Here is a 25067-nt window from a genome sequence, read left to right as displayed (position 1 = left end):
CTTCTAGATACTCCTGTATTCTTAGGAGTGAAATCTATCATGCTCACAGGACATTCAAGAATTGTCCTGCGACTGTAATCCAATTGATTGAGGCTACACTTTTCTTTAACAACATAGCCCAAAAAAAGAAAGTTAGCTCTGGGAAGTCCACCCTACACAGGACATAACCAGAGGAAAACAATTCCTTGCAGTTACATGAAACACAGATATCTCTATCTGGTATCTCCAGGGCACCTCTTGCCCTTGGGCAAGGAGCAGGACGTAGATGCAGCTCACTTGAACTGCCCAGAGCCACAAGTATGCCACCAGACCTTGCCCAGCATCACCCAGCTTCCCGCTCTACTCTCCAGTCAGGGGACCAGACATCTGTCCCCTGCACCCAGGGAATGTGGACTTCTGAAACTCTGCTCCGGGCAACCTGGGGTGGAGATGGCATGGAAATCTGGTGTTACAGTGTGAGTAGGGGAGTGTAGCTGTGAAGGGGCCCTGATCCCAGCTCAGCTTGTGCAAGATTGACTGCCAGAGTGGCTCCTGGTCAAGTAGGGAAGTTTCCTTAACATATGGCTCAGCGAATTCACAAACCCACATGTCCAGCTTTTACAGGGACAGGGGCTGACCACCTTTTAACAGCACAACAGCCAGTGCTGAGGCTGTACCACACAGAGGAAAAGCACAACCAGCATCCACGGCAGGGCTGGTACCTGAATCCCATCTTCTGATGCTGGGTGAGTGGCAAGCTTTCTCCCTCTGTCCTGGCTGCCTCAGGTGGTCTGTGGGACCCAAAGGGGAGGAGGACCCTGGGGCCCTCAGGGGATGATGAAGCCTCTGACCTGTGGCTGCTGCCCTGAACCTTGCAGCACTACAGGCTGGGGGAGGAGTGGATAGGAAGCTGCCTGGCAGAAAAGGACCTGAGGTGCTGCTTGACAAATGATGGAACATGAGGCCACAGTGTGCCCAGCTGGCCAAAAAGGACAATGATGTCCTGGCTTGTACAAGCAATAGTGTGGCCGAGAGGACCAGGACAGTGACCATCCTCCTGACAATCACTGGGTACTGCTGAGACTGTGCCTCAAGTCCGGCTTTCAGTTCTGAGCAGGAAAGACACTAGGGTTCTGAAGAGAACCCAGGGAAGGAAAACACTGAGGAAAGGTTTGGAGCCCAAATCTTCCGAAGAGCTCCTTCTTCTTGAGGGAGCTGGGGATGGATAAAAGGAGGCTCAGGGGAGAGAGACCTTACCACTCTCCACAACTGTCTGAAAGGAAGGTCGGGGTCGGTCGGGGTCGGTCACTTCTTCCAGGCAGCAAGCGACACGACAAGAGGAAATGACCTCAAGCTGTGCCAGGGGAGGGCATCAGGAGGAACGCTTTCACAGAAGGGATTAAAGTTTGGAATGGGGCTGCCCAGAGTAGTCACCGTCCTTAGAGGTATTTAAAGAAGGACTGGACGTAGTGCCATCGTCTAGTTGACATGGTGTTCGGTCGCAGATTAGACTCAATGACCTCGGCGTCTTTTCCAGCTTAAGTGATGCCGAGCGATCGAAGCCTTGTTCCCGGGCTCTGCGGCGGGCGGGCGAGGCCCCTGCATAGCCCGACCGCGCCCCACAGCGGCGGGACCGCCACACTGCGCAGGCGCCACGGAGGGAAAGGCCGGGGGGGGGGCGCGGGCCCTCGGTGCGCCTGCGCCGCGCTCCGCTCCGGGGCGGCCCCGCCCGCGGGCGCTCCCCGGCCGCCCCGCCGGGCCGGGCCGTGCACGGGGGTCCCGCTCCACCGCCGCGCCGGGGCCGCGCTGAGGGGCGGGCGGCGGCCGCTGGCCGCGGGGAGCGCCCCGAGGGTTCCACCTGGTGCCGCCTGCGGCGGGGCGGGGCAGGGCGGTGACCTGCACATCCCGGCTCCTTCTTCCTCGGAGCAGCGGGGGTGGAGAGAGAGGGGCTGGGGGAGGTCCTCTCCGCCCCCGTCGGAGGGAGCGGAGCGGAGCGGAGCGGAGCGAGGGGAAAGGTGGGTGTCGGAGAGGGGCCGGGTTTCGGAGGGGCCGGGCTTGGGGTGGGGATATTCCCGAGGGCTGCTCCACCAGGTACTTGTGGAAGGAGGAAGCCGGCGGCCGTCGCCGAGCTAGAGCTGAGGGGCCGGGCGCTGCCGCGGGGAACTTTGTGGTACTCCGGGCGTGCGGGTCTGGCTTCTGTTCCCTTCCTCTTTCTTTTTCTCTCTTTTTCTCCCAGGGCGGCCGGCGTCGCGTTTTCCCCGCGGCCGTGGCCAGGGCCGGTTTCCTGCCCCGCGGGGGCCGCGGGCCGGGATGCGCCGGGAGGCGCCGCTCGGCGGGGCTGGACGCGCTCCCGACCCTCCGCGGGGCGGAGGTGCCGGCCGCCGCTCGGGGCCTGCCCGGGTTTTAAACTTTAACAAACGGAGTTAGCCCTAATAAGGTGGTAAAAAATCCTTTGGCGCGCGGGTTAGCGGTGGATCGCGATGAGTTTTTGGGTATTTGCGGTTTCACGTGGTAGTTGAAGTTCAGTACCCCGAGTCTGGGGGGTGCTTGTCTAGCAGAGAAAACGTGGAGCCGCTGCTATTCGCCTTGTCGCTGGTGCCTGGTTGAAGTGCATATGTGGAAGCGAACTGATTGACATCTATTCTGCGGGGTTAATCAATAATCAGGATGGTTATTCATGTAATGCATTTTTATAGACCTTACTGAAAGCCTTGACTATGCAGCAGATTGTTACAGGGATGAAGTTTCTACAGCATTGTAGTCCTCAGAAGATAAAAATATTTTAAACAAGTCTGAATTATTGTGCTCCCACTGCTGGGATAGTGTGACGGTAGCTGGCTGTTTTATGTCTTGATAAAGTTTTGCAACTTGAAACTAAGTAATAAACCCAAGTTCATTGTGTGTACTGCTAACTTCCCTGGCTACTTTTTAAGTGAAAATTTGATTGCTGATATTTTTCCTTTACCTATTGATATTTCAAAATCCAAAGTCTTGGCCATGGTGGGAAATTCAGCTGTCCCAGGAAACTAACCATGCCTAATGTTTATTTTTTTCATTGTAACCGTATGCAGAGGTGAAATGTTCATGGAAGTCAGCGCTTCCAACTTCATGCAAAGATGTAGATGTTACACTAAACTTAAACTTATGTCCTGCATGTTGGTGACTTGTAAGACCTTTGCTGTTCTTAAAATCTAGGTATTCTGATACAGAAGTTAAGGCTTCTTTTTCCCTTTTGATTCAAAAAATTTCCTGACATCTTTTAACACACTGTGGTAGTAGAAGCCTTTATAGGGAGACATATTGATGAGAAAAGTCTTTTATAAATGTTGATTAATGAAGCAGCAAATAGTCTAAAGAGGTATATTTTTGAAAAATTTAATTAAAATTTATACTGAGTAATTCTGCTATGATCAGCATTTTTTCACATTTGTTTTAAAAGTGCAAAACTTTAAGAGAAAATTAAGAAAGTTCTCACTGGAGTGAGAATATTTCTTTTATAATTTGTCAAATGTGCTTGTAGAGGAACTTGTAATTTTGTTTTTCCTGTGTTCTGTTTGAGAATGCAGGGATGCTTTTTGGTGGTGTTTTTTTTTTTTTTCTTAAGTTGTGGAATTGCTATCTAATGTGGGTGTAGTATTCCTGTCATACAATTAGTATGATGACCTCTTTTCTAAAGTATTTTTCTCTCAATTTTCATGAAGGTTTTATTATTTCAGTTGAGAAAGGAAGGAAGAAGAATCAAGTATCAGCCCCGAAATACGAATAAAGATAACTTATGTTAATTTAACATTGCAAGGTAGAACCTCCCTAAATAACTTCCTTTTGAGAGAGTGAAACAAAGATTATAGACATAATAAAGGTGTAAACATAAACTGAGTGTTTTTAAAGAAATTTTCTGAAGTAGAGCCTTTATGTGTTTCAGTGAAGATATAGGTGGTTGGTGATAACTGCAAGTTTGAGTATGCTCTGAGATGCTAAGTGCTGCCTGTGACACTTCAGGAAGTTTTTGAGTGATTTGGAAATGTTCTTTTTTTGTTAGAAGATGCTAAATACCTTCTGAGAATCGAATGCCATTGGTTGATCTCCAAACTGTTAGTTGAAAATGCAAGCTATTGAGGTGTTGGTTAAAACTGCCCCAGTAAACCTAAAGTAAAACAAAATTTTCAGAAACTGTCTTGTGACTTTTTATTTTCAAGGTCATTTAATCAAAAACTAAAAAAAAAGTCAAAGAAGAAAAATTACACCTCATGCTGCTTTAATACAAAAATAAATTTAATTTCTTAAATAAAATTAATTTCTTTCTGTGGAATGCTGAGGCTAATTTAGATCCAAACTTTATATTTAATAAGGGTGAGAATATGTAAAAGTAAGCACAGAAAAATAATTTTTATTTGGATCAGAAAATTTCTGTAAAAAGCTGTGAGAATTTCAGTTTTATGGCAAAGAAATTGGTTCTTTATTTAAGCTTATTTTGTTAGCAGGAATATGTGACTCAAGTTAAACTTAAAAAATTTAAAGAAACCAGAGTGGCATGAACTGTAATTTTTTGTTAGCTATCAACAGCAGACCAGATATGTACCTAAACCTATGGGTGTTTATAGTTGAGGTTAGTGGCCTCCTTGTGGATTAATAAGAGGGAAACCCAGTAACAACACTATACACACCAGCGGTGTTTCATTTTCAAATTAAATCCAGTCATTCTGGTGCCAGATTAAATCTTCAGGTAACAAGACCTTGGAATTTTGGAAGATAATGCTCAAGCTTTTTAAGGGTCATCAACCACTTCCTTCTTATTATCCATGGATTTCTGGCTCAGAAGCCTTTTTTAAAATTTACATTTTACATAGAATTACATAGTTTTTTTATATAGTTGCTTCATAAATACCTGTTTTTAACCCACTTTGAGTTAGGTGCTTGTGGAAAACAGGTAGTATAGCCTGGTATGAATGAAGTTATCTCTCCAGAGCTTGCTGTTCACTCCCAAATCTTGTTTACTACTACTGTCTGATATAATCAGAAATGGAAATAATCTATCACAATCAGAAACATGAAAACAGCAAAATATGAATAAATCTCTTAGTTTCCCTAGCAGTTGTCAAATTGCTGTTCATTTGATTTGGTCTGTAGTCAAAACAATTAATCTGCTTCGTGTACCCTGTCTGGGGAGATAAGGAGTTGATTTGTGTTCTACCAGGGAGCACTTACCAGGTTTTCTGCTGAACTAATCCTGTGTTAAGTCATAAGCACAAGTGTGTGTTTGTCAACTTTCTTTTAGAGAATATCCCAATTAAACAAAACATGTGTCAAAACAGGATGAGAGTTAGTTATATCATAAAATTACGCCTGCAGCTGTTGTTTCAAGTTGCAGTTCTTAATTCTTACGCACTCATTAACTGTTGCATGTAACTGCGCTTTTGCTTTTGATTCTCCTGCTTTTGACCATTGTGTATATTTTGTACTTGCAGTTTCATTTGGTGCTGCATATTTTTTATGAAAGACCATATTTAAGAGACTTTTTAAATTTCTCTTTTCTCATTTCAGCATGTGAAAATTGTTCCTATTTCTTCAGGTCTGTGGACGTGAGTTTTACATTGGAGTTAGAGGCAGCATTTTTGAAAACTCTTTGCATAGTGGGTAGGTGAAAAAGTATTTTATCTACTTCTGTTGATACCATTCTTCCCTGCTCTTGCTGTTTCCCTCTTGGCTGAAGTTGTTGAAACTCAGGTCTGCTGCCCAAAGAGCAGCACCATCTTCAACAGTGCATTTCTACACCTCCCTCATAGTGTAGCAACTGTCATATGTGAACTACATGGTAAAATAAATTATTCTGGTACCATGCTGCCTTGCAGTTGTTAGTCACTGTGATGAGAGCTGTGAAAACACGAGGGTGAGGAATGACATGACTGCCTTTGCTCTCTCTAGCCATAGATCAGCTTAAACTGACCAGGAAACCACACCCTGAATTTCTTGTGAAAGCCAATGGAATGAATGCTCATAACATTCAATAAACCAACCATTATCTTTGCAATTAACTTCCTTAATCACACTGAACTACTAGTGCTTTAACTTGTTGTCATTCTTATTCATTAAAAGACATGGTCTATGACATGGGCATTTAAAGTCAAGGAGATGATAAATGATTCTTTCTGCACAGTGAGTAGTAGAAGCAAAGGAACCAGAATTGTGTTTACGCATGTGCAGTCTGTGAAAGTGCGCATACTTCATACAGCTGGAGAGGTGTATGGTGGGCTCAGTGCTCTCTATCAGGATTCTACTATTTAAATGAGGTGTTACTATTTTCTTGGAAAGTGGATTGCGTTAGTTACAGGAGTAAGGATGATCTAAAACTAGTTCACATATAGGCAGAAATCAAATCTTACCACTGTATGGGAAAATCAGGGAATGGTAACCCTTTCCTTGTCAGTAGGTTGCATGGTAGATACAATTGAAGTGGCACATGAGAAGGATGTGACAAAATTTTAGAGTATTGCTCCAGCTTTTGATCCATCTTACTAGGTGATTCCTAGACTGCAGTTCTTTGGAAAAGACAATAAGCATTTTTAAAGCAAGAATTCAAGGCACATTTTTACATATATCCAGAGTGATAGCATACTTCACACTGCATTTGAATATGTAAATTATGCTTCAACACTTTGAGATACAGACTCCCCTATCTTAAAGGTCTTTTCCAACCTAAATGATTCTATGTCTTCAGGCTTTTAACCATTGTGTTTGCTAAGCTAAACACAAATACTGTTCAGGAGTCAGCATGAAATATGCATGGTAGTGCAGTGATTCCAAAGACCACTGAAAATGGAAAGAATATAGCATCCAAGTATTTTGTTGACTTGTCACATTAAGAGGTGATGCAGTTAATGAATAAATTGCATGTAGTCCCTCTTGCTATTTTTAGGCCTTCTTTGTCTTTCTGATTGTGCTCAGTTTAATTAGGATTTTTTTTCTCTTTTTTTTTTCTATTTCTGTAGGTTTTTTGCTGGTTCACTTCCTCATTTTATTACACAGGATACTGAATTCATTTTCTCACTCTCTTGATTTGTCAGTTCATCTGTTTTGATTTTCTAGTCTCTGATTTGTCTTTCTTGCTACATCTATACAGACAAGCTGTTTGTTCTGGTCTTGTGTTACCAGGAAAACTACTCCAGCTTTTGTTGTCTGTTCTTTCCCCTTCATCTCAATTATCTGTCCTTTCCCAAAACACAATTAATGTTGAAGTAATTAATGTGAAGTTATTCAATACACAGTATATCACCTTGAATAGGGTGGAAACAGTAGTGCAAAACTTAGTTTCTGTGAAGGAAACTTCTTGAACTCAAAAGTAGGTGATATGCTTGTTTTTCACTTGATTTCTGTCAGTGCTGGTAACTTTTTTCTGTTTAATAAAACCTAGTAGAGAAACTGAGATGTCTTAATTGTCATTAGTTTGAAATTCTGTCACAGAAGATAATCTTTCTATATAATTTTCTACTGCTGTGTACAGCCCTGCTTGTAAATGCACAGTAGTTTTCTAAAATAGAAAACAAATGTATGAAAGTAAAACCGAGTGCTTTAAAAGTGTGCAAGTAACTTGAAAATAACTCTTCATTGCTGAACCTTTCCTACAGTGCTCCATAGTATACTGTCTGTAGGGAGATCAGTTTGCTCAGGGTAATTTTTGTGTTGCTATCACATTAAGTTTCAACTCTATGTGTGTATATTTGTATGTATGTACAGTAATGGGACTTCTGTATATATGAAAAGGTCACTCTGTCTGTACTGGTCCTCTGTAGCATCTGCTTTATATAGCTTGTTTTTGGTGTTTAATGATTGTCCTCTGTAGGGCTGAAGATTGGACAGTAGATTGCAGTCTTTGGTGTAGAATCCTGAAGTAACAACCTTACAATTCATTTGAAATTTTTTTATTTTTGTGAACTTTATTTTGGGCACCTAGGATCCAACTGTTTTGTGTACAAAATTTGTATTTTTAGTGCTTGTGTGTAACAAGTCTAGCCTAGTGTGTTGTGAAGGATGTTATGCTCTCGCAGAGGAGTTTTTTATCATGGTTGCTGTTTCAGTGTGTACCTTTAAATATAAGGAGAGCAGGTCAGAACACACCCACTCTCACAAAAAGCAGCGTCTCAGCAGGATCCAGGGTTCTCAAAGCATGTAATCCCAAGACTAGATTTGAACTGTCCTAGACTGAAAAGTGTTAATCATTCAATTTTCAATCAAATGGTGAAATTTAAAGCAGTAGACTTTCCAAAGGTGATAACTTGTTTAATAACCAGTATTTTATAGAGTACAGAGTATTAATAGGATGCATGGATTTAATGATTGATAATTTTCAGGAGTTGTATTGCTTCATGGGTTTTCTTCTCAAAATCATGTTTCTTGCATAGCTGGTTTTACTATTAAATCACTTCACAGCATAATTTAATCAGGGAAAAATATTTTTTTTTACACTTTACAGAACACTTGTGTGTTCCATTGAGAGGTGGAAGAAATTAAGACTGTTAGAGGATGTATCACTGTGAAGTAAAACTGACGGGAAAAATTCATGTTGTGTGACTGATGCAATATTTAGGTGAACAATTGAGCAAGGAGAACTTGTCCTTTTCCATGTATACTGAAAAGATGAAATACTGATTTCAACAAAAGATGCATGTTTTCTGGATATGGGGGAGATGTAAACAAAAATAGAGGTTTATTGATGCTGTGCTATTTCCTGTGTCTGCCAACAGGGTGAGATTATGACTTCCCCCTCATTTGTGCAACTAGTGTATTAATACAGAAGCTTTCTTTAAAGTATGATCCTTACAGAGGTTAGTTCATCACTAATTTTTCCAAAAGATGAAGTGAAGGTGGGCCTGAGAAGCACAGACCGCTGCATGAGAGTTTCTTAGAGTCAGAAACTGATAAGAAACAATGCAAAGCAGAGAGGGAAAGAAATATACATGAGACAGAGAGGACAAGGGTTCATAGTTGTGACCATGTTTTCCTTGCATGCAACACTAGTCTCCTAGAAAGCATTAAGGAGTAATTAAAAATTCAGCGTGCAAATAAAGATATTGAATCTATTGTTGATCTTGAGACAAATCTTTCACATGCTAGAACAATTACTCAACTCCTAATTTATGTGATACACATCATCAAACATTTATTTCTTTACAACATCTTTAAGTGTGCAATTCTTAGAGCTTTTAGTCCTAGATTTAAGTGAGTGTTTGTGCATATGAATTTCCTTAAAAAACAAAGTAAAAATTCTTCTCTTTTGGATGAAATCTTTAATTGTGAAGCAGAAAATTCAATAGTAAAAACCATACAGTCAAGAACACGTCTTTTGAGCATCACAGTTAAGTTGAGACTGGAAAGATTTTTTTAAAACCTATTTATTGGGTTCTGAAAATATTATAAGTTAGACAAAGTAGTTTCATGCTTTTAAGTTAAATGATCGATCAGTTAAGAGTCAAATCTTTTTGGTATCTTCCTATGAATCTGTGGCAGTTTTTGGATGCATGGGAAGTGAGTTTCCTTCTCCCTGCCCCCCCCCCACCCCCAAATATTTTCTTAACCAAAGCTGTGTATATTTACTTCTGCAAAACAATAGGAATCAAAGTAACAAAAGTAGATGTCTTTTATGCTGCAAGGTAGAGGTGCTGATAAACACTGAATCCTGGAATCTTTCTGTTTCCAGAAGGAACTAGTGTTAAAAATGAATGCTAAAAGGGATACTTCAGATAGCAGTTTTGCAGAAATTTTGATGGCTGTTGTGATCAGCTAGTTTTCTTTCTCTTTCTTCATGCTGTGCAAGTTAAACTATTTCCTTTGCAAGAGAAAAGAAAGTAATCTACAGTTTGTCACATTTTTACTTTTATCACAGTCGGTTTTTTTTCTTCCTTTAAGCTGTTTGCTGTCACCTTTGAATAATTTGCTGACATATTTCAGTCTTTTTTTCAATTTTTTTTAATACGTGTTATTACGTAGCATAAGTGTTCTTACAGATTTCTTAGCAGTTGGTTTAAATGGAAGAATATCTTTTATAGCCTTTCACACACTAGTTCTTTTGTTAAAACCCCTCCTGGGTGTTAACCCCAGCCATATTTTTTGGCATTGGTGTGGTTGTTTCTTTCAGCTCTTCTTTCTTGATTTTAAACTTTAATAATAAATTATGAACCAGATTGTCAAGTTATGGTACTTTGTAAGGATGTGTAAATTTCCTTCTGACTAAAGTCAAGAGAGAAAGCTTAATGGTGGTTTGAGATCCTGGATGTTTATGGCATAACTTGTACATAGTGAAGTATAAAATGATCCAAAACCCTACAGTGTGGCATTGTATAGAACATTTGTGACTTTAAATTTAAAGCCTAGTGTCTTCATCTGTACATCTGTACACTTCATTAAAAATATATATGTGAAAGGAGTATATATTGCAGTAAATTAATTAAATTTTCTTCATAAAAATCCTGTGTTGACTCTTGAGGAAAACTTAATCTTCACATATTTAAGGCTTAAGCTACCTTGGAAGCGGAGACATCAATCTTTGTTTTCAGTCAAGTTTGTATTTATACTGTCAGAAAACAATATTTGTGGAAATTGTAAATGAGTGATATCACAAAGAAAAGCAGTCATCTTTGATGACTGTTTCAAAGAAAGCTCTGCCTTTGGGTTCATGATGCCTGCTGGATTTTTGGAATATTCAAAATGGTATGTGGCTTATTGTCCTTTTGGATGAGCTTAAGGCTTTCACACTAAGTAGAGGTATTTCTGACTTTAGAATGAAAATGCATATTTTATAGTAATTAAAAAATTAAGCTTTTCACTCTTAATTTTACAGTTCTTGATAGTCACATGGTCAAGGTTGCTTTTGCATCTTCAAGAGGAAAATGTTATTTTCTTGTGTTCTTGCCCTGTATGTAGCATAAATGCAAAGTACATAATGTTTTTCTCTGAACATTTTAATTACCGTTACATAACTCTTTGAAGGTGTGCAGTGCCTTGTTACCAATCCAGGAGCGAGCTTCAGCAGTTGACAGCAGAGGCAGTGGAGCAAGCTGTGTGCTGGCAGAGCCACTGAGCACTCAGGCCTATGGAAGAGCAGCCGTCAGTGCTTCTAGGGTGACTGGCAATCAGCAGCTTGAGCTGTATCTGGGAGGGGTCTGTATAGCAGAGGAAGAGAGGCTTTCTTATTTGTGATCATTGCCTATGATTTCTTTCTTCTTCAGCTTACTGAAAGGGTAGGCTTTATCTATGTAAGGTCAGTTTATTTTTAATACAAATACATGGTTTTGAAATTTCTCATAGTTTGGCTTCACTTTCTTTGAAATCTTTATTTTGGCGCCAACAGCATTGTACTTCATATTAAATCCCCACTTTGGAAGTAGGAGCTGCATCTCCTTTGCGAATGTGAAAGAGGAAAACAGAGTAAATGAATATAGTAATTATCTAGAGACATACTGCAGAAGTAGAAGATAAAAGAAATTTTCATTCTTCTCTTGACACTTAGCTTTTCTTTTCACAGTCAGATTCTATAAAAATTAATAAAGAATGCAGTAGAACATTAAGTTTAAATATAGCTATGGCTATCACTGGTATAGCTTGAAATTGTCATGTTTTGAAATTTGCCCTTTTGGGACAAATTTCAAGCAATTAATTTGTTCTGCCATGTAGAATCTTGTAGAAAAATGTGCAGTTTTAGTTTACATGTGTGGAGAGAGGTCCTTTTTGAAAGAATTATTTTCCTTTAAAGTTGCCCATGCTCTTTTTTCATAATGAAACGTATGATCATATTCTTCCTTATTGTTGACTTAAAAATAATATCATAGAGAGATGACTAGCTAAATTCTAGGAAAACCATCAATACAGATGTACATTTCTCTTGAACTACCCCACTTCTAATTGAACTGTACTGAGGAATTTGTGACTTCTAGAAAATGAAAGGGGAGAAAATACTTCAACTGAATGCTGAGGGGAGGCTAATAAGGGAGTTACACACAGCTATTTTAGAAATGAAAAGATTGTTTATAGGATTCAGTGATTTCAGAAGTAATGCTAAATAGATACCTGCTATAGTTTTAACATGTGGGCGTGTTCTAAAGAAGGATTTTGCCGTACTAGACTTACTCTTCTGTTTCCAACTACATGGGACTCACAAAGATTTTAGAAATTTAGAGTTGCTGACTTTCAGATGTTTATGGTTTTTGCTATGAATGCAATGGGTTTTATCCTGTAATTGCAGAATAATTAGCATAAATTATTATCAGAATTTTCAAAATCATAGAACAGCTAAAGTAGTTTCAGGACAGGCACCTGTTGCTGTAGTCAGTTGTGTAATATGCCTTATTTAGTCAGGGAGATAGGTCAATGAAACAAAGTATTCTTCCATACCTACCAGATCAATCATTGAGTGCCACACTTTGTGGTGGCCTCTTATTTGACTATTTACTCAGTGCTACAGATTACCTGTTTTTAAAGAAATGTCCAAAATCAAACTGAGCTTTCTAAGCAACTGGCTTCTAGTTCCTACTGAATAACAAGGAAAGAATAAACTTAATCTAGCTGTAGCTGTTCTATTACTCTTGCCTTACCTGTTGCCAGTTAATAACCCCCAAGAAATGTAAAAATGCTGCCTTGAAGTAGAAGAGGTGGAAAGTCTCATGATGTAAAAAAAGGAGTCTTAAGATCTTAGGAGATGATTAATATGTTTGGAATGATAGAATGAGAGCAGGAATAGAGGAGGATGTTGCAGCCTTGGTTTGATAGCTGTCCTTGTTTTGAGCTATTCCATTTACCTCGTCTACCACAGTCTGAAGGAAGGAATATTGGCCATCTAACTGGCACTCAGAAGGCAGGTGCTGGTTTCTGTGAGGTAGGCTTTGTGCTGGAAGAAGTGTTCATTAGGGAAGGGTTAGGCAGCATAGTTACTTATCCTGCGTGCTTGTTCATGTTCCCTGTGTGGCCTCACAGAGATCTGGTGCAAGCAGCTTGCTGAGGCTAAGCAGCTGCCTAACTCCATGCGGTTGTGCTGTGGAAACTGAAATGGATGTGATGGCACAAGGGCAGTGTGAACTCCTGTCTCTGCTTAAAGAAGTGCTTGTCAAGTGTCTATGAACTGTGGACAAGGAAGTGTATCAAGGTAGCTTTATAAGCAAGATTTGCCTACTCTTTTGACTGTTTTTCAGCTGGACTTAACAACTGTATAGCTAAGAAGTAACCAGTGGAAGACTTGTGCACAGAGAGAGATTAGGGGCATGGTAGGACTCTCCTAGCATCTGAAAAAAGATTCAATTAGAATCCTCTAAGACATTATCTAGGGCACTACCCTATTGTGTGGAGTCTTTCAGCAACAAAGGCCTTGCAAACCCAGAGCAGCCTGTAGCAGATATTCGTCACTACATTAAATGCTTCGTGTTACAAAGTATTTTAAAAATATCTCTTTCACATCTATGTGGGAAAGAAAGAGATGGAACAAACGGTCTTTACAGACTGAAGTTTTGTAATTTCTTCGTGTATACTGTATGAGCAGAATTGTGAAAACACTGAAGAAGTAAATGTCATCTTTTTCATTAATCCAAAATATCTCACACACATTTTGTACTTCTACTTGCGCAACTGCCATGGTGTCAGTTTATCTTTGCAATCTTCTAGAACATTTTTGCGTTTGCTTTGGTTTTGCTTTGTCAGTGAATGAGAAGGCTTATCATTTGTAAGCTGCCTAAACAAGGAGATGATGAAAAGCATCTTTTTTGTATTCTTCTACTTGAAAAATACCTTGATCAGCCACCTGAGAAAACACTGGTGGCATTCCTAGCAGTTTTCATATACTACATCCTTCCAAGGGGCATGCTATAGTTTATAAATGCACTGTCATTGTTTGGGTGGGTATATAACTTCGTATTGATACTAAAAGTTAAAAATTGGAGTAGTGTTTCAGTGGAGCACTCAGACAATAACAAAAAGTATAAACAAAATCTTCAGGTAAGTTTCTAAATTGACCTGTAAGAAACTAAGTTTTGTAGTCAGGGCTCTAGAGTTAGCAAGCCTAGCCAGGCCAATTATTCTAGAGTGTCTTGATTTAATGTTGAATTGTTTTGTTTTTTAATGCAGTCATAGTTAAAAGTATGTAAATTTAAAACCACTCTATGTATCAATTTGAAGATACGAAGACAGACATTTGAAATTATGATGGTTCCCTGTATTGTAAGAACCCCAATGCTTTGTTGATTTTTTATTAAACCAAATAAAACAGTTGCATAGCTGATAAGCTTGGGGTTTAAAGAGTTTCTCTGTGTTTTCGCTGCTGTAGTGGGTTAATGGTTATGAATGTGATGGCAAAATCTAGTGAACTGTCTTAGGATATACTGACTGAATGATGTCTCAGTTGTAAGTACAGGCACATGTCATGGATGAGGGTTATAATTTTGGTATAGTTTTTCTCCTGTCAAAGCTGGTTTAGTCCACCATTCTGGAGCAGCAGTTCATTGTGTGCTGCAGTGAGCTACATCTTCAATTTTATGGATACAGGCCAGTTACACAGAGTTGTGAAACAGGTCACTGCAGCCATCTGCAGTGTATTTTTTTGTATTTGTGTGCTAAAAATGAAAGAAGTTGGAAAATATTTTCTTCTGAAAATGTTTGTGTGTTTTTTTTTAATATCAGTGTATATAAAATTAAATATGAGATTATAAGAATATATGTGGACATGGTAATACACCATGTTTTTCCACAGCCATCTGGAAGTATGCAGATGTTTCTTCTGTGAATAAATACTAAGTTAAAAACCAAATTAAAGCCCCCACAGCAGGAATTGTGTCAGTAGTGGTTTTTCTTCCTGCCCTTCAGTAAATAAAAGGTAGGTTTGGTGTAATAAAGGACAATCATTAATATTTCTACTACATCTGCACATACAGCTTTTGTTTAATTAGCATGATATGCATTTTACAATCAAAATATGCTCTTTAGGTGCAATACCTGAGTGCTGGTATACTCAATGTAATGCTAATAGGTGAAAATTAATATCAGTATTGCATGTTAATTACATTGTAGTGTCTGTGCAAATACAGTGTAATATGCATGACATCTAGTAACAGTTTAGTTGACAGTTCTTTAAAATACAGTGTTTATATTTTTTAGTTCTCTTAAATGTAAAAATGATTTTGCTGTTTGTCACAATTAGATGTTGTATTTAAATATAGTGTTGAGATGCAGTTTCATGGTTAAAAATAAGTCTCTACTGTTGCTGGAGAGGAATGAACACACTCATGTTTTCTTCCATCCACACTAACACCTGTGGTCCTTCATAAGCAGCTAAATTTGGCTGAAAAGGTCTTTAAGCACCCTAGCCTAGTCACAGTCTTCTGTTGTGAATGACTTTCCCACACTAAGGAAGCAGCAGGAACACCTGATTAGCCAGGATGAGGAGAATCTAATTGCTCCTTTTAGCACAGACCCCATATAAGCCGGTACTCTGAGCAGTGTTTTTGCAGCCGATGCAAGCCAACATGATGGCTTTTCCTTACCCTTTTCTTTGCAGTGGATCCTGCCACTTCTCAATGTCTCTTTCAGCTGAATAACTAATCTAGCTCAGCTCAGAATGCTGGTAGGCTGGAGAATTGATTAATCTCATAGGATAACTCTTGGGCACTAGACTTGATGCAAGACAAACAGTTCATGCACATGTAGGAATGTTGGACCAAGGGCAATGGGAAGTTCTCTTTCCACCGAAGTGCTGAGAAGCTGTTTGGATCAACTTATTCCATCTTGTAGGATCCCTTGGTCTCCACTTTCCATTAAAATGCTTTTATGGAAGAAAGTGGTGAAAGTTTCAGGAAATGTAACTTCCTTTCAGAGGTGTTTTGTTTGTTCAAGGTGTACCTTGTTTCTTGTTGGCGTTTTGAAGTTGATGCTTGGCTGGGATATTACAGCAGTCTTAATGAGTAAACAGATGTAACTGGAGCTAGATGCTGATTTTTGAATGAAGGACCTGTAGTACTCAAACTCTTTTCTGTCAGTAGTTAGTCTTGTTAACATTCTTAAAGCAAATACCTTGATCTTTCTCCTAAAACTTTGATGGTAAGTCATATGTATTTTAAAAAAATGTACTGAAACAAGTTGGTTTTTTTTTCTAAATGTGCCATGAGTGTGTTTAAATATATGTCAAATCAGTTTTGCTCAAGGTCCCCTGTGTCCTGTTGAAAATGCAGGTTTTACCTATGTGGCTGTGCATTTATGGAAGTAATGTTGTATTGCAGACACAAAGCCTACAGCCAGCCTACAGCCTCATTTCTTTTCTGAACCATGTTTTCTTAACCAAGTTATTCTTGTTATTTTAAAAAGGGTAGCGGGATAGATTTAAATCAGTGTAGCATATTGATTTAAATCAATAGTGTAATATAGCTGAATTTGCTGATTTATTGAGACATGGGAAAAAGTTATGTTGTTGGCATTTTTTTCCTGAAAAACAAGTTCCTGGCAGTTGTGGGTTTTGTGTATAGGAAGGGGGTGTTCTTGGGAAGAATAAGTAAAGGGAGTTGTTGCACTTTTATGTTGAGCTTTCTCTGTAACAGTTTCACTAGTAATCTTGTCTTTTATTTCTTTAGTGTGGTCCTGACAAGCTGCTTCTGGTGTCAGTAACAGACCTTCTACCATGAGCAACTCTACTCCAGCTACAGGTATACATTAAAAAAACCCCTTAAAGTTCTTCATCTGTTCTTTCTCTGTGTTGGTTTTTTTTTCTTTTGTTGTTTTGTGTGTTGAGGAAGATGCAGTAAGTGTATATATTTGTTTACCTGTAGACCAGACAGGAAGTTGAAAATGGGAGAAAGCTGGTACTACTTTAGTTAATATTACTTCCAGTATTAGGTGTACATGGAGTGTTAATGACCAATGGTTGCCTGAAGTAACTTTATGTAAAATAAGTTGACTGAATCATTACCTAGACAATTGCCTGTCAGCAGTGGTTTCCAAATAGTTTATTTTATATCAGGGCAAAGGACAGAGCAGATCACCTTTTGTGATCTTAGACACCAAGTCTCTGAGACTTGCTGTATTTTTGGTAGGGAAGGAGGAGTCTGAGGAGCTAACTTGAAGATTTTTCTTTTTGATTTCTTTGATTTGCACATGTCAGGTTGTTTATACTTCTGCTGATCAATTCAATGTGAGGTCCAAATGTTTCTGCTTGGCTTGAAATAGCATTAGCTTATAGCTCAACAATGTAATAGCTGAAATATATATTATTAATTAACAGCGCAATGACTGATCCTTCACAGTGGTATCCAAGATATCTAAATGATATAGAGGTTTTTGGGATATATTACTTGGCATTCTCATTAATAATCATATAAATCTAAAATAAAATATGATCACTATTGAAATGCATCTTTTTACCCAATGCAGCTGCTCCAGCTGCAGGTCTTGTTTTTTGTTGTTATGTTTGGGGTTTTGGGGCTTTTTTGGTCTGGTGGGTCTAAAATGTATACCCTTCTACCTCAGGCTACACAGGGAATACATTTGTACTGGTCATAAATTGTGATTGTAATGAGCTTCCCTTTGTACATCAGGAACCAATTTTCACTTTGTTCATAAGGGGTTTTTTGGTCTGTCTGAAAGCATTTTTTACTTTCACTCAATTGAGAGTACAATTCCGAAAGGTGATCGCCTTTGGCATGCTTTAAAGAAACGTTGAATGAATTTTGAAATTTAGATGTTGGAAGATACAGATGGTTATCACTCTGCATCAAAATTAGTGTTGTACCATAGCTGGAGAAAGAAGCATGGTTTAAAAAACTACGAGGTTTTATATTTGAGATGTGCTAGCTTTTATTGCCGATTTAGTAAATTAGCTAAAGTTTCACAAGAAAAGAAACATTTCAACAGTTTGCCGCTTAGCTCTATTTTGTCACCTCTGACAATGTGTCAGAACCCAGAAGATACTGCTTCTGCTTCATATAAAACTAGAGGTGAAATTAATTCTAGGCTTCATTTCCTGCTTTCTTTGGTCAAGCATTCCTTGACTTATATTAAGTCAGGGACATCTTATAAATTTTGAACCTAAAAAGTAATGAAATAGGTTGTTAAGTTTACTAGTAATATGTCCTGTCGTGGCTTGGTACCAATATGTGTTTAATATGGTCATGTTTGTCTTAAAGTTCACATTTTTCAGAATGCATACAGAGCACATGAAGCCATTTAAAATTTCTTGATGGAAAAATGAATGCATAACAGACTTTTCAGTTTTGCAGGTGGGAGAATTGTTAAGTGTGGTATAGTTGGGGCTTTATCATCCATCTTGAAATTTTACAGGTTTCCAGTAATAAAAAGACCCTCTGTAAACATCCTTATGCAGAATGACTTGTGTGAACCAGTTCTCAGCCTTAGACTGTATGCAAAACCTACAGTAACATCTGAAATTTCTTATAAAGCTCCCACAGAAATTTCTTAATCTTTTGTGTTTCTCCTTGGAAGGCTAAATGCAACAGATTAGATATTAAGGCTATCTCTCTTGCCTCCATTGCAACTGCTTCTAGAACAATATGCTTGTTCCAGATATGGTGTTCTGCTTTGAAGTGCTCTCAAGGCTACTGAGTAATGTTCCTGAAATGCAGTCATTGGTCACTTACCAATCCAAATTAGTCCCTTACAGGATCCAAACAGGCATATGTTCAAAAAAACCCCGCTTCTGGCAGTATGTCAAAGTGGAAGATGTAAGAGTTTGCATGGATTTCATGCTGTCTTTCTCAAAGACTTTTTAAAACTTAAAATAATTTGTAACAGTAGGCTTTCTTTATTAAAGTAAAAACAAACTCAAAACCTCAAGTTAGCAATTCAGTCACAGAAAGACAAGTTGGTGATAAAAGGAAAATTAATGTATTACCTCCCAATTGGGACTTTCCTCTCTTTTGTGCAACTAATGTTTTATAGATATCTTATGTAGGCATTTGGGGAGAAGTTACTGATGTCCCATTAAAAAAAAAGAAAACAACAGCAAACCAAAACCAAATATTCAGAAAATAAACAAGTCCAAAGCAAAACCAGACATACCCCACCCTCCCCTTGCTATCAAGATTTGGAATAGCTGATGAGATCTTCTTACACTGTCCCTTTGTTAGATATGGAATATCCTTTCTTACGGTTCAAAGAACTAAGTACCTAAGTCAATGTCAGTGCTGAGGCAGCAGTTTGTCTCCTTTAGGTTTTGATGTGCAATGGGTTTGCAATGGGTTTGTCTTGTTTACTTCTCTGTCTCCCTCCCTAAAATATTTTAGGTAATGAGAAGAAAAAAAGTAAAGGAAAAAGATCTCCGTGTTCCCCTTCACGTGTCCTTCATATTCGTCAAATTCCAAATGGTGTTACTGGAGCAGAAGTTGTTTCATTAGGTCTCCCTTTTGGCAAAGTAACCAATCTCTTGATGCTAAGAAGAAAAGGTCAGGTATGTAGTTTTCAATGTTTCAATAACAAGAGCAAGACTGAAGATGTGGTTCATGTTATGATAATTTTGATCTTGACCTGAGTGAAGTGATTGCAACAATGTCTAAATATTTCATTGATAGCAGAAGATTTTCATATTTTTAAATGTGAAAGTACGTTTTGAAATTTAAGTTTTTAATATGCTTTCAGATTGCATAATGAACTAGAAATTTGTTAATAATATTGCTAAACATTATATCCACTTTATGTGAAAACGTATGGATTATCAAGAGCTGCATTGTCATTGTTGATGACACAGTGACAATGAGCCTGCCTGCTTAAGTTACTGACATGTGTGTAATTTTTTGACATCTTTTAATCCTGTTAGATGTGGCAGAGTAGTTTATGTCATGAAGAAGCACAGAAATCCTAAAAATAATTAACATTCAAAAATTGTCTGGATTAACACAATGCATAAACTAATGGATGTTTAATGTTCTGTTCCAGCTTTTTCAATCAGTATGCATATCAGCTACTTAAGTAATAGTGCTTGATTTCAGGAATTTAGCAAATTGATTAGCAGTGTAGTACTTTTAGCAGCAGTACTTCCCGTATGTCATACTTATTCCCCCTCTTCTTAGATGATATAGTGTACTTACAATATAAAACTTTCTATGAAAACGCACAAATGGAATTAAACAGCCCCATAAACATGCACACACAAATGCATTCTAATGCTGAGGAAATCAGTATTGTACTTTCACATAATCTTTTTCTAGTGAGAGTGGAATTGGGAAAAAATTATGCTTTTTTTCTCTCATGTAAACAAAACCAGCTTTGAAATCATCTATGTATTGGTTGCAGGCATTTTTGGAAATGGCTTCCGTAGATGCTGCTGTTTCTATGGTGAACTACTACACTCCTGCTACACCTCACCTCCACAATCAGCCAGTTTATATTCAGTATTCCCATTACAAGGAACTTAGGACTGACAATCAGCATAATCAGGCTGTAAGTACAATGTTTCCATTTAACAGGATATAATTGCATGAGTTGTGAATGCATGTGTTAATACAGAAAGTATTAAGGTGTTTTCTGCTTCTCACGTTGCCCTGCCTGTGATAGTGCTCAAGAAGATGGAAAGGATCTCAACCAAGACAGTTGATCCCAACTGACCTAAGGGATGTCCCACACTGTATGGTGTTGGGCTCAGCACTGAAAACTGGGGGAAGGATGAGGAATGTTCTGAGTTGTGGCCATTTTCTTTCCAAGGAATTGTTACACTCAGTGAAGTTCCTGCTTTGTTGAAAGTCTTTAAATAAACACCTATCTGCCAGTGGGGGAGGTGTTTAAAGACTTTGTTTTGCCTTACTTGCATATGCAGCTATTGCTTTGCCTGTTCAACTGGCTGTAAATGACAATTTTCTCACTTCTACGCTTCCAATTCCCTGTCTTATTGTGCTAAGGGAAGGTGACTGAGTAGTTGTGTGGCACTTTGCTGTATAGCAGGGTTAAACCACAACACTAGTAAATAAACAGCTGCACTTCACTATACCGGTAGACAAATTCTGATATGTATAATTTCAGTAACTTCTTAGAGACAGGGTCTTCTCAAAATCTATAAAATTATTGTGAAGGAGCTAAAGTTCAAAAGTAGTTCATCGTAATGACCATAAAATCAAGTGAAGGTGGCAGGAGGACTGCTTGTATAAACAAGGAGCTCCTGATTGGGCTTGAACATAAAAGAGAGGCATAGATTATAGAGCATTACTTATACATGCAGGGGTATGGTTAGGGAAGTCAAAGGCTACACAGAGTTGTCTCTGACGAGAGATGTGAAAAGCAGCAAGTTTCGTTCCTTGCGGTATATCAGCCATAGAAGTAAGATTTCTTTTTTCCAAAATAATATGTAGGCCTGCTGCTGAAAGGGGCAGGAACAGAGGAGATGGAAAAGGCTGAATTACCGACAGCCTTCTCAGCAGCATGTGATGGTTAAGAGTTGCACTTGAGAAGAGTGGAAATGTCTTGATGAAGGAAATAGAGAAGAATCACATCAGAGAACATTTAAATTAATTTGATAAACAAAAAGTCTATGTCCCTAGTGAGATACACTTTTGAATGCTGAGGGAGCAGGTTGGTGTCATTGCAATGCCAATGTACTATCTTGAAAATGTCATGGCAGTTGGAAAAAGTGACTGAGTGACGGAAAATCCTTCCGTCTCCTATCTTAAGGAAGGACAGCAAGAAAGATGAAAAGAAAGATCTGGGGAACCACTGCTTGATCAGCCTTACTTGGGTCCCTGGGTAAGGAATGGAGCAGCTCATTCTGGAAACTATCTCCAAACATTCTAAGGAGAAGAAAGTGGTTAGTCATAGTCAAGCATAGGTTTTTAGAAGCACATTATGCCAGAGCAATGTGATGGCCTTTTATGGTGAGATGACTGGATTGGTGGACAAGACGAGGGGAGATTGGGTATCTTGACTTTGACGAGACTTTTGTTTCCAATAACATCCAAATAGATGAACTGATTAATGCAGTCTAGTTAAGTGAAGTGATTTAAAAGGCTGAAATGGTTGTGACCAGTGGCCAAAAGCTAGGGTCCAGTCACTGGCAGAGTACCCTAGGGATTAATACTGGATTTTGGATTTCTAGATGAATTTCAGTTGACCTCCCATTTAGATACTTAAGTTATATACTGTGATATGTATATCATGATTTTTTTTCCTTTGTAAGAATGTTGACAGTAGTGATTTGGGCATAAATCATTCATTTGTGCTGGCACAAAAGTCACACAAGTCTTGCAAGCTTGTCAGTCTGGTAAATATTATTTGTCTCTTTCCTCATCTAAGATTGCTGTATCAGTTTGTTATCTGCAAAACCAAACAAATTACAAGATTTTTTTTTAGGGATGTGGTTTGCATAATGGCCTCAGGAAAACTATATGTATATTTGCAAATAAGACGCCTTGGGTCTCTTTCTGAGTATTTTCAACTTGGTACGTGGCACTTGGTTCTTCTATAACAACATTGTCTACTTTTAAAAATAAATTGTTTGGCACTTACATTTGAGTTTTATCTAAAATTTGAAGAGACCCTAGTAGAACGGCTGAATGCTGTTACTGTGCTAGTCCCTAGTCTGAGCCCTGAAGTACATATTATTTTGCAGGGTTATATTTTTCTGAAACTAGGTAACATGTACTATGTGCCCTGTTTAATCTGTCTTCTAAAGAATTTATGTAGCTGAGACATATCTTTTAAGTCACAATACTGCGTCTGGAAAGGAACATCTCTCCACAGTCCTGCCACTCACAGGAGGTATGAAGACCTCTTTGAGGAAAACCCATGAAAAACAAGTGAAAAGACTTGTGTAATCACAGAAGTATAGTTTAAAGAGTGAAATTTGAACCTCTTTTTTGTGGCTGATGGCTTTGCTCTGAAAGAAAAGTAGTGTGCAGGTTTAAGCTTATTCCAACCAAATCTTAGTTCCTGAAGAGAATTAATCCTAGTTTTTGGTATGCTGACTGATTGTTTGTCTATTACAAGATTACAATATTGTCATCTATAATATTGCTGGAAAAATGTTTACAATGACAATAGCTTACTGAATCAAAGAAAAATCATTACAAAGTAGTAGCAGTTTAACAAAAAAAATACTTGTAATTCTGTGAATTACACTGACTAGTTGTAAGGGAGGAGAATGGAAAGTAAGAGTTACTGTTTATTTATTAATGTGGGATTTGAATCAATAATATGAAGGAAATATGGTTTTATGAAGTTATTTTTTATGTCCTTTTCATTTAGGAGAACTTTATTTCAGTATGAATAATTTGTATATAAAATAACTGCGCTCTCTGCTATGACTTAATTTCAGAGACCCCATCATGCACTGCAATGTGCGAATGCTGTGCAGCATGGAAACCTGGGTATTACAAGTGCTCTTGCTGCTGAAGGTGGGGTCCTTCCAAGTAATGGTTGTGTTCTTCGAATCGTTGTTGAAAATGTTTTTTGCCCTGTCACTTTAGACATACTTTATCAGGTAATGAGGACTGCTTAAAAAAAGTCACAATCTGTTCCAATGTTGCTACTGTAAATCCATTAATTATTTTTTTTTAATATCTGTGGCTCCTGAATCTTCTGAATGAGGACTGTCTTTTAAAAATAATTTCCTGGATTTAGGGATCTAGGATTGAAATAGTTGTATGTAAATGAAATTCAAGTAAACAGGGCTTCAGTACTCAGACTTTCATGTTGCCTCATTTAGTTCCTTGCTGTGGAAGCAGCAACAAACTTGAATGGTTAATTCTGCTTTCTTGATGAGCTAGTGAAATACTGAATGTTATGAACTAGTGAATCCATATTTTATCACTCTTTCTGCTGAGTAACCTCTGTAGTTTGCTTTATATTTAGGGTTTTATGTTCACTTTTATACCTCAGTGCAAGTGATGTAATATGCAAATTGCTTGTTAAAATCAAATGGTTTTGATTGTTCATCTTTAGAATGTCATTTGACTACCTCTCTAAACTTAGAATAATGGCAGACTGTATTTATGAAAGACAATGCTATAACTTCTGCTAGGTGTTTGGCCTATGCTGTTGAAAGCTCTAAGTTTAAAAATAATAACTTGAAGACCACTTCTTTGCATCCGAAATATTTGTTGATACTTCACAAATATTGCAAAGTTTTTCATACTTGAAACTTTTGTAATTGATAGTAATTTATGCAGTAAAAGCCATGCCCCACATATAAGTTTCTTAAGTAACACAATTTAGAATAACTGTGATGATTCTGTAGGAACCTGCAGTCCTGGAAGATTCTTTTCCTGCTCTGCTAAGATCTCAAACAATAGTTGTTTTTAGCAACACTGTTTTTCCTCTTACCTCTTAAAATTTTCTGTTTCTCTTTATCTCCTCACCATTATACTGATTAACTAGTGTACATATTAGTTGCCACTTGGATCTAAACCTTTGTAGGTGTCTTTGAGTGTTGCTCACTCATTACTGAACCTGTGCAAATACTATGTTAGCTGTTTAGGATTATTGCTGCATTCAGAATAACCTCAGAACAAGCTCCTGTGGTTATGGAAGCTGTACTAGTTCTAAGAATGCAAAAGCAAAGAGGAAATTCATATTAATTTACTTTCCTCTGATTTTAGTCTACTTCAGTGCAGCACAACTATATTTTCAGCATTTGAATTGCTCTCAACTATTTTTCCAATAGGTCTTGAAAATTTAGCAATATTTGCAAAGGCATCTTATTTGGAGTTCTTAATAGGGCACAGTCTCCTCTAATTAGAGCAGCACTTTGTGCCCGATCTAACTTCCACTTTGTATAGTAAGGTTAATGAAAATGAGTATTTTCACTGGCAAATACAGCGTCTTATGGAACACTTCTAGGCAAGCTGTCAGTCCATACTTGGATTGTATTTTGTAAGTTGTCTTGCCTGTCAAAAAATTGATTTTTTAAAATCACAATTTGCCTTAAAATATTTATCATATGAAGCTGAAAATTCAGTATTATCTTTTCAGAAACGAAGTTGATATATATAGTGTGTTTAGGTTTAAAATGAAACAGGAATGAGTACATTAAATTTCATTACCTTGAAAAGGTCTGTTAAGTTTTCTGGATAAACATATGTTGAAAAGCTGTATTTAGGCATTTTTTAAGAGGAAGTGCTTTATGTACAGGAACT

The 25067-nt window shown here is 38.2% G+C and overlaps 1 protein-coding gene across 3 annotated transcripts in view; it reads left to right on the top strand.

Annotated features, from left to right (window-relative positions):
* The first annotated feature begins 1674 nt into the window (after positions 1-1674).
* PTBP3 (polypyrimidine tract binding protein 3) overlaps positions 1675-25067 on the top strand; it is a 54301-nt gene continuing 30908 nt past the window's right edge. For 2 of the 3 annotated variants that reach the window (XM_074532199.1, XM_074532198.1), the window contains exons 1-6: positions 1677-1994; positions 5521-5613; positions 16572-16643; positions 19236-19399; positions 20242-20388; positions 23249-23413. In XM_074532199.1, coding sequence (XP_074388300.1) covers positions 16619-16643; positions 19236-19399; positions 20242-20388; positions 23249-23413 — 501 coding nt within the window. In that variant the 5' untranslated portion in view covers positions 1677-1994; positions 5521-5613; positions 16572-16618. Of the gene's footprint in view, positions 1995-5520; positions 5614-16571; positions 16644-19235; positions 19400-20241; positions 20389-23248; positions 23414-25067 lie in introns of all 3 variants that reach the window. The other variant, XM_074532197.1, reaches the window with a different exon arrangement.

The sequence above is a fragment of the Zonotrichia albicollis genome, chromosome Z, assembly GCF_047830755.1.
Source record: "Zonotrichia albicollis isolate bZonAlb1 chromosome Z, bZonAlb1.hap1, whole genome shotgun sequence".
Taxonomy (NCBI): domain Eukaryota; kingdom Metazoa; phylum Chordata; class Aves; order Passeriformes; family Passerellidae; genus Zonotrichia; species Zonotrichia albicollis.
This window is presented reverse-complemented; position numbering and strand designations above follow the sequence as displayed.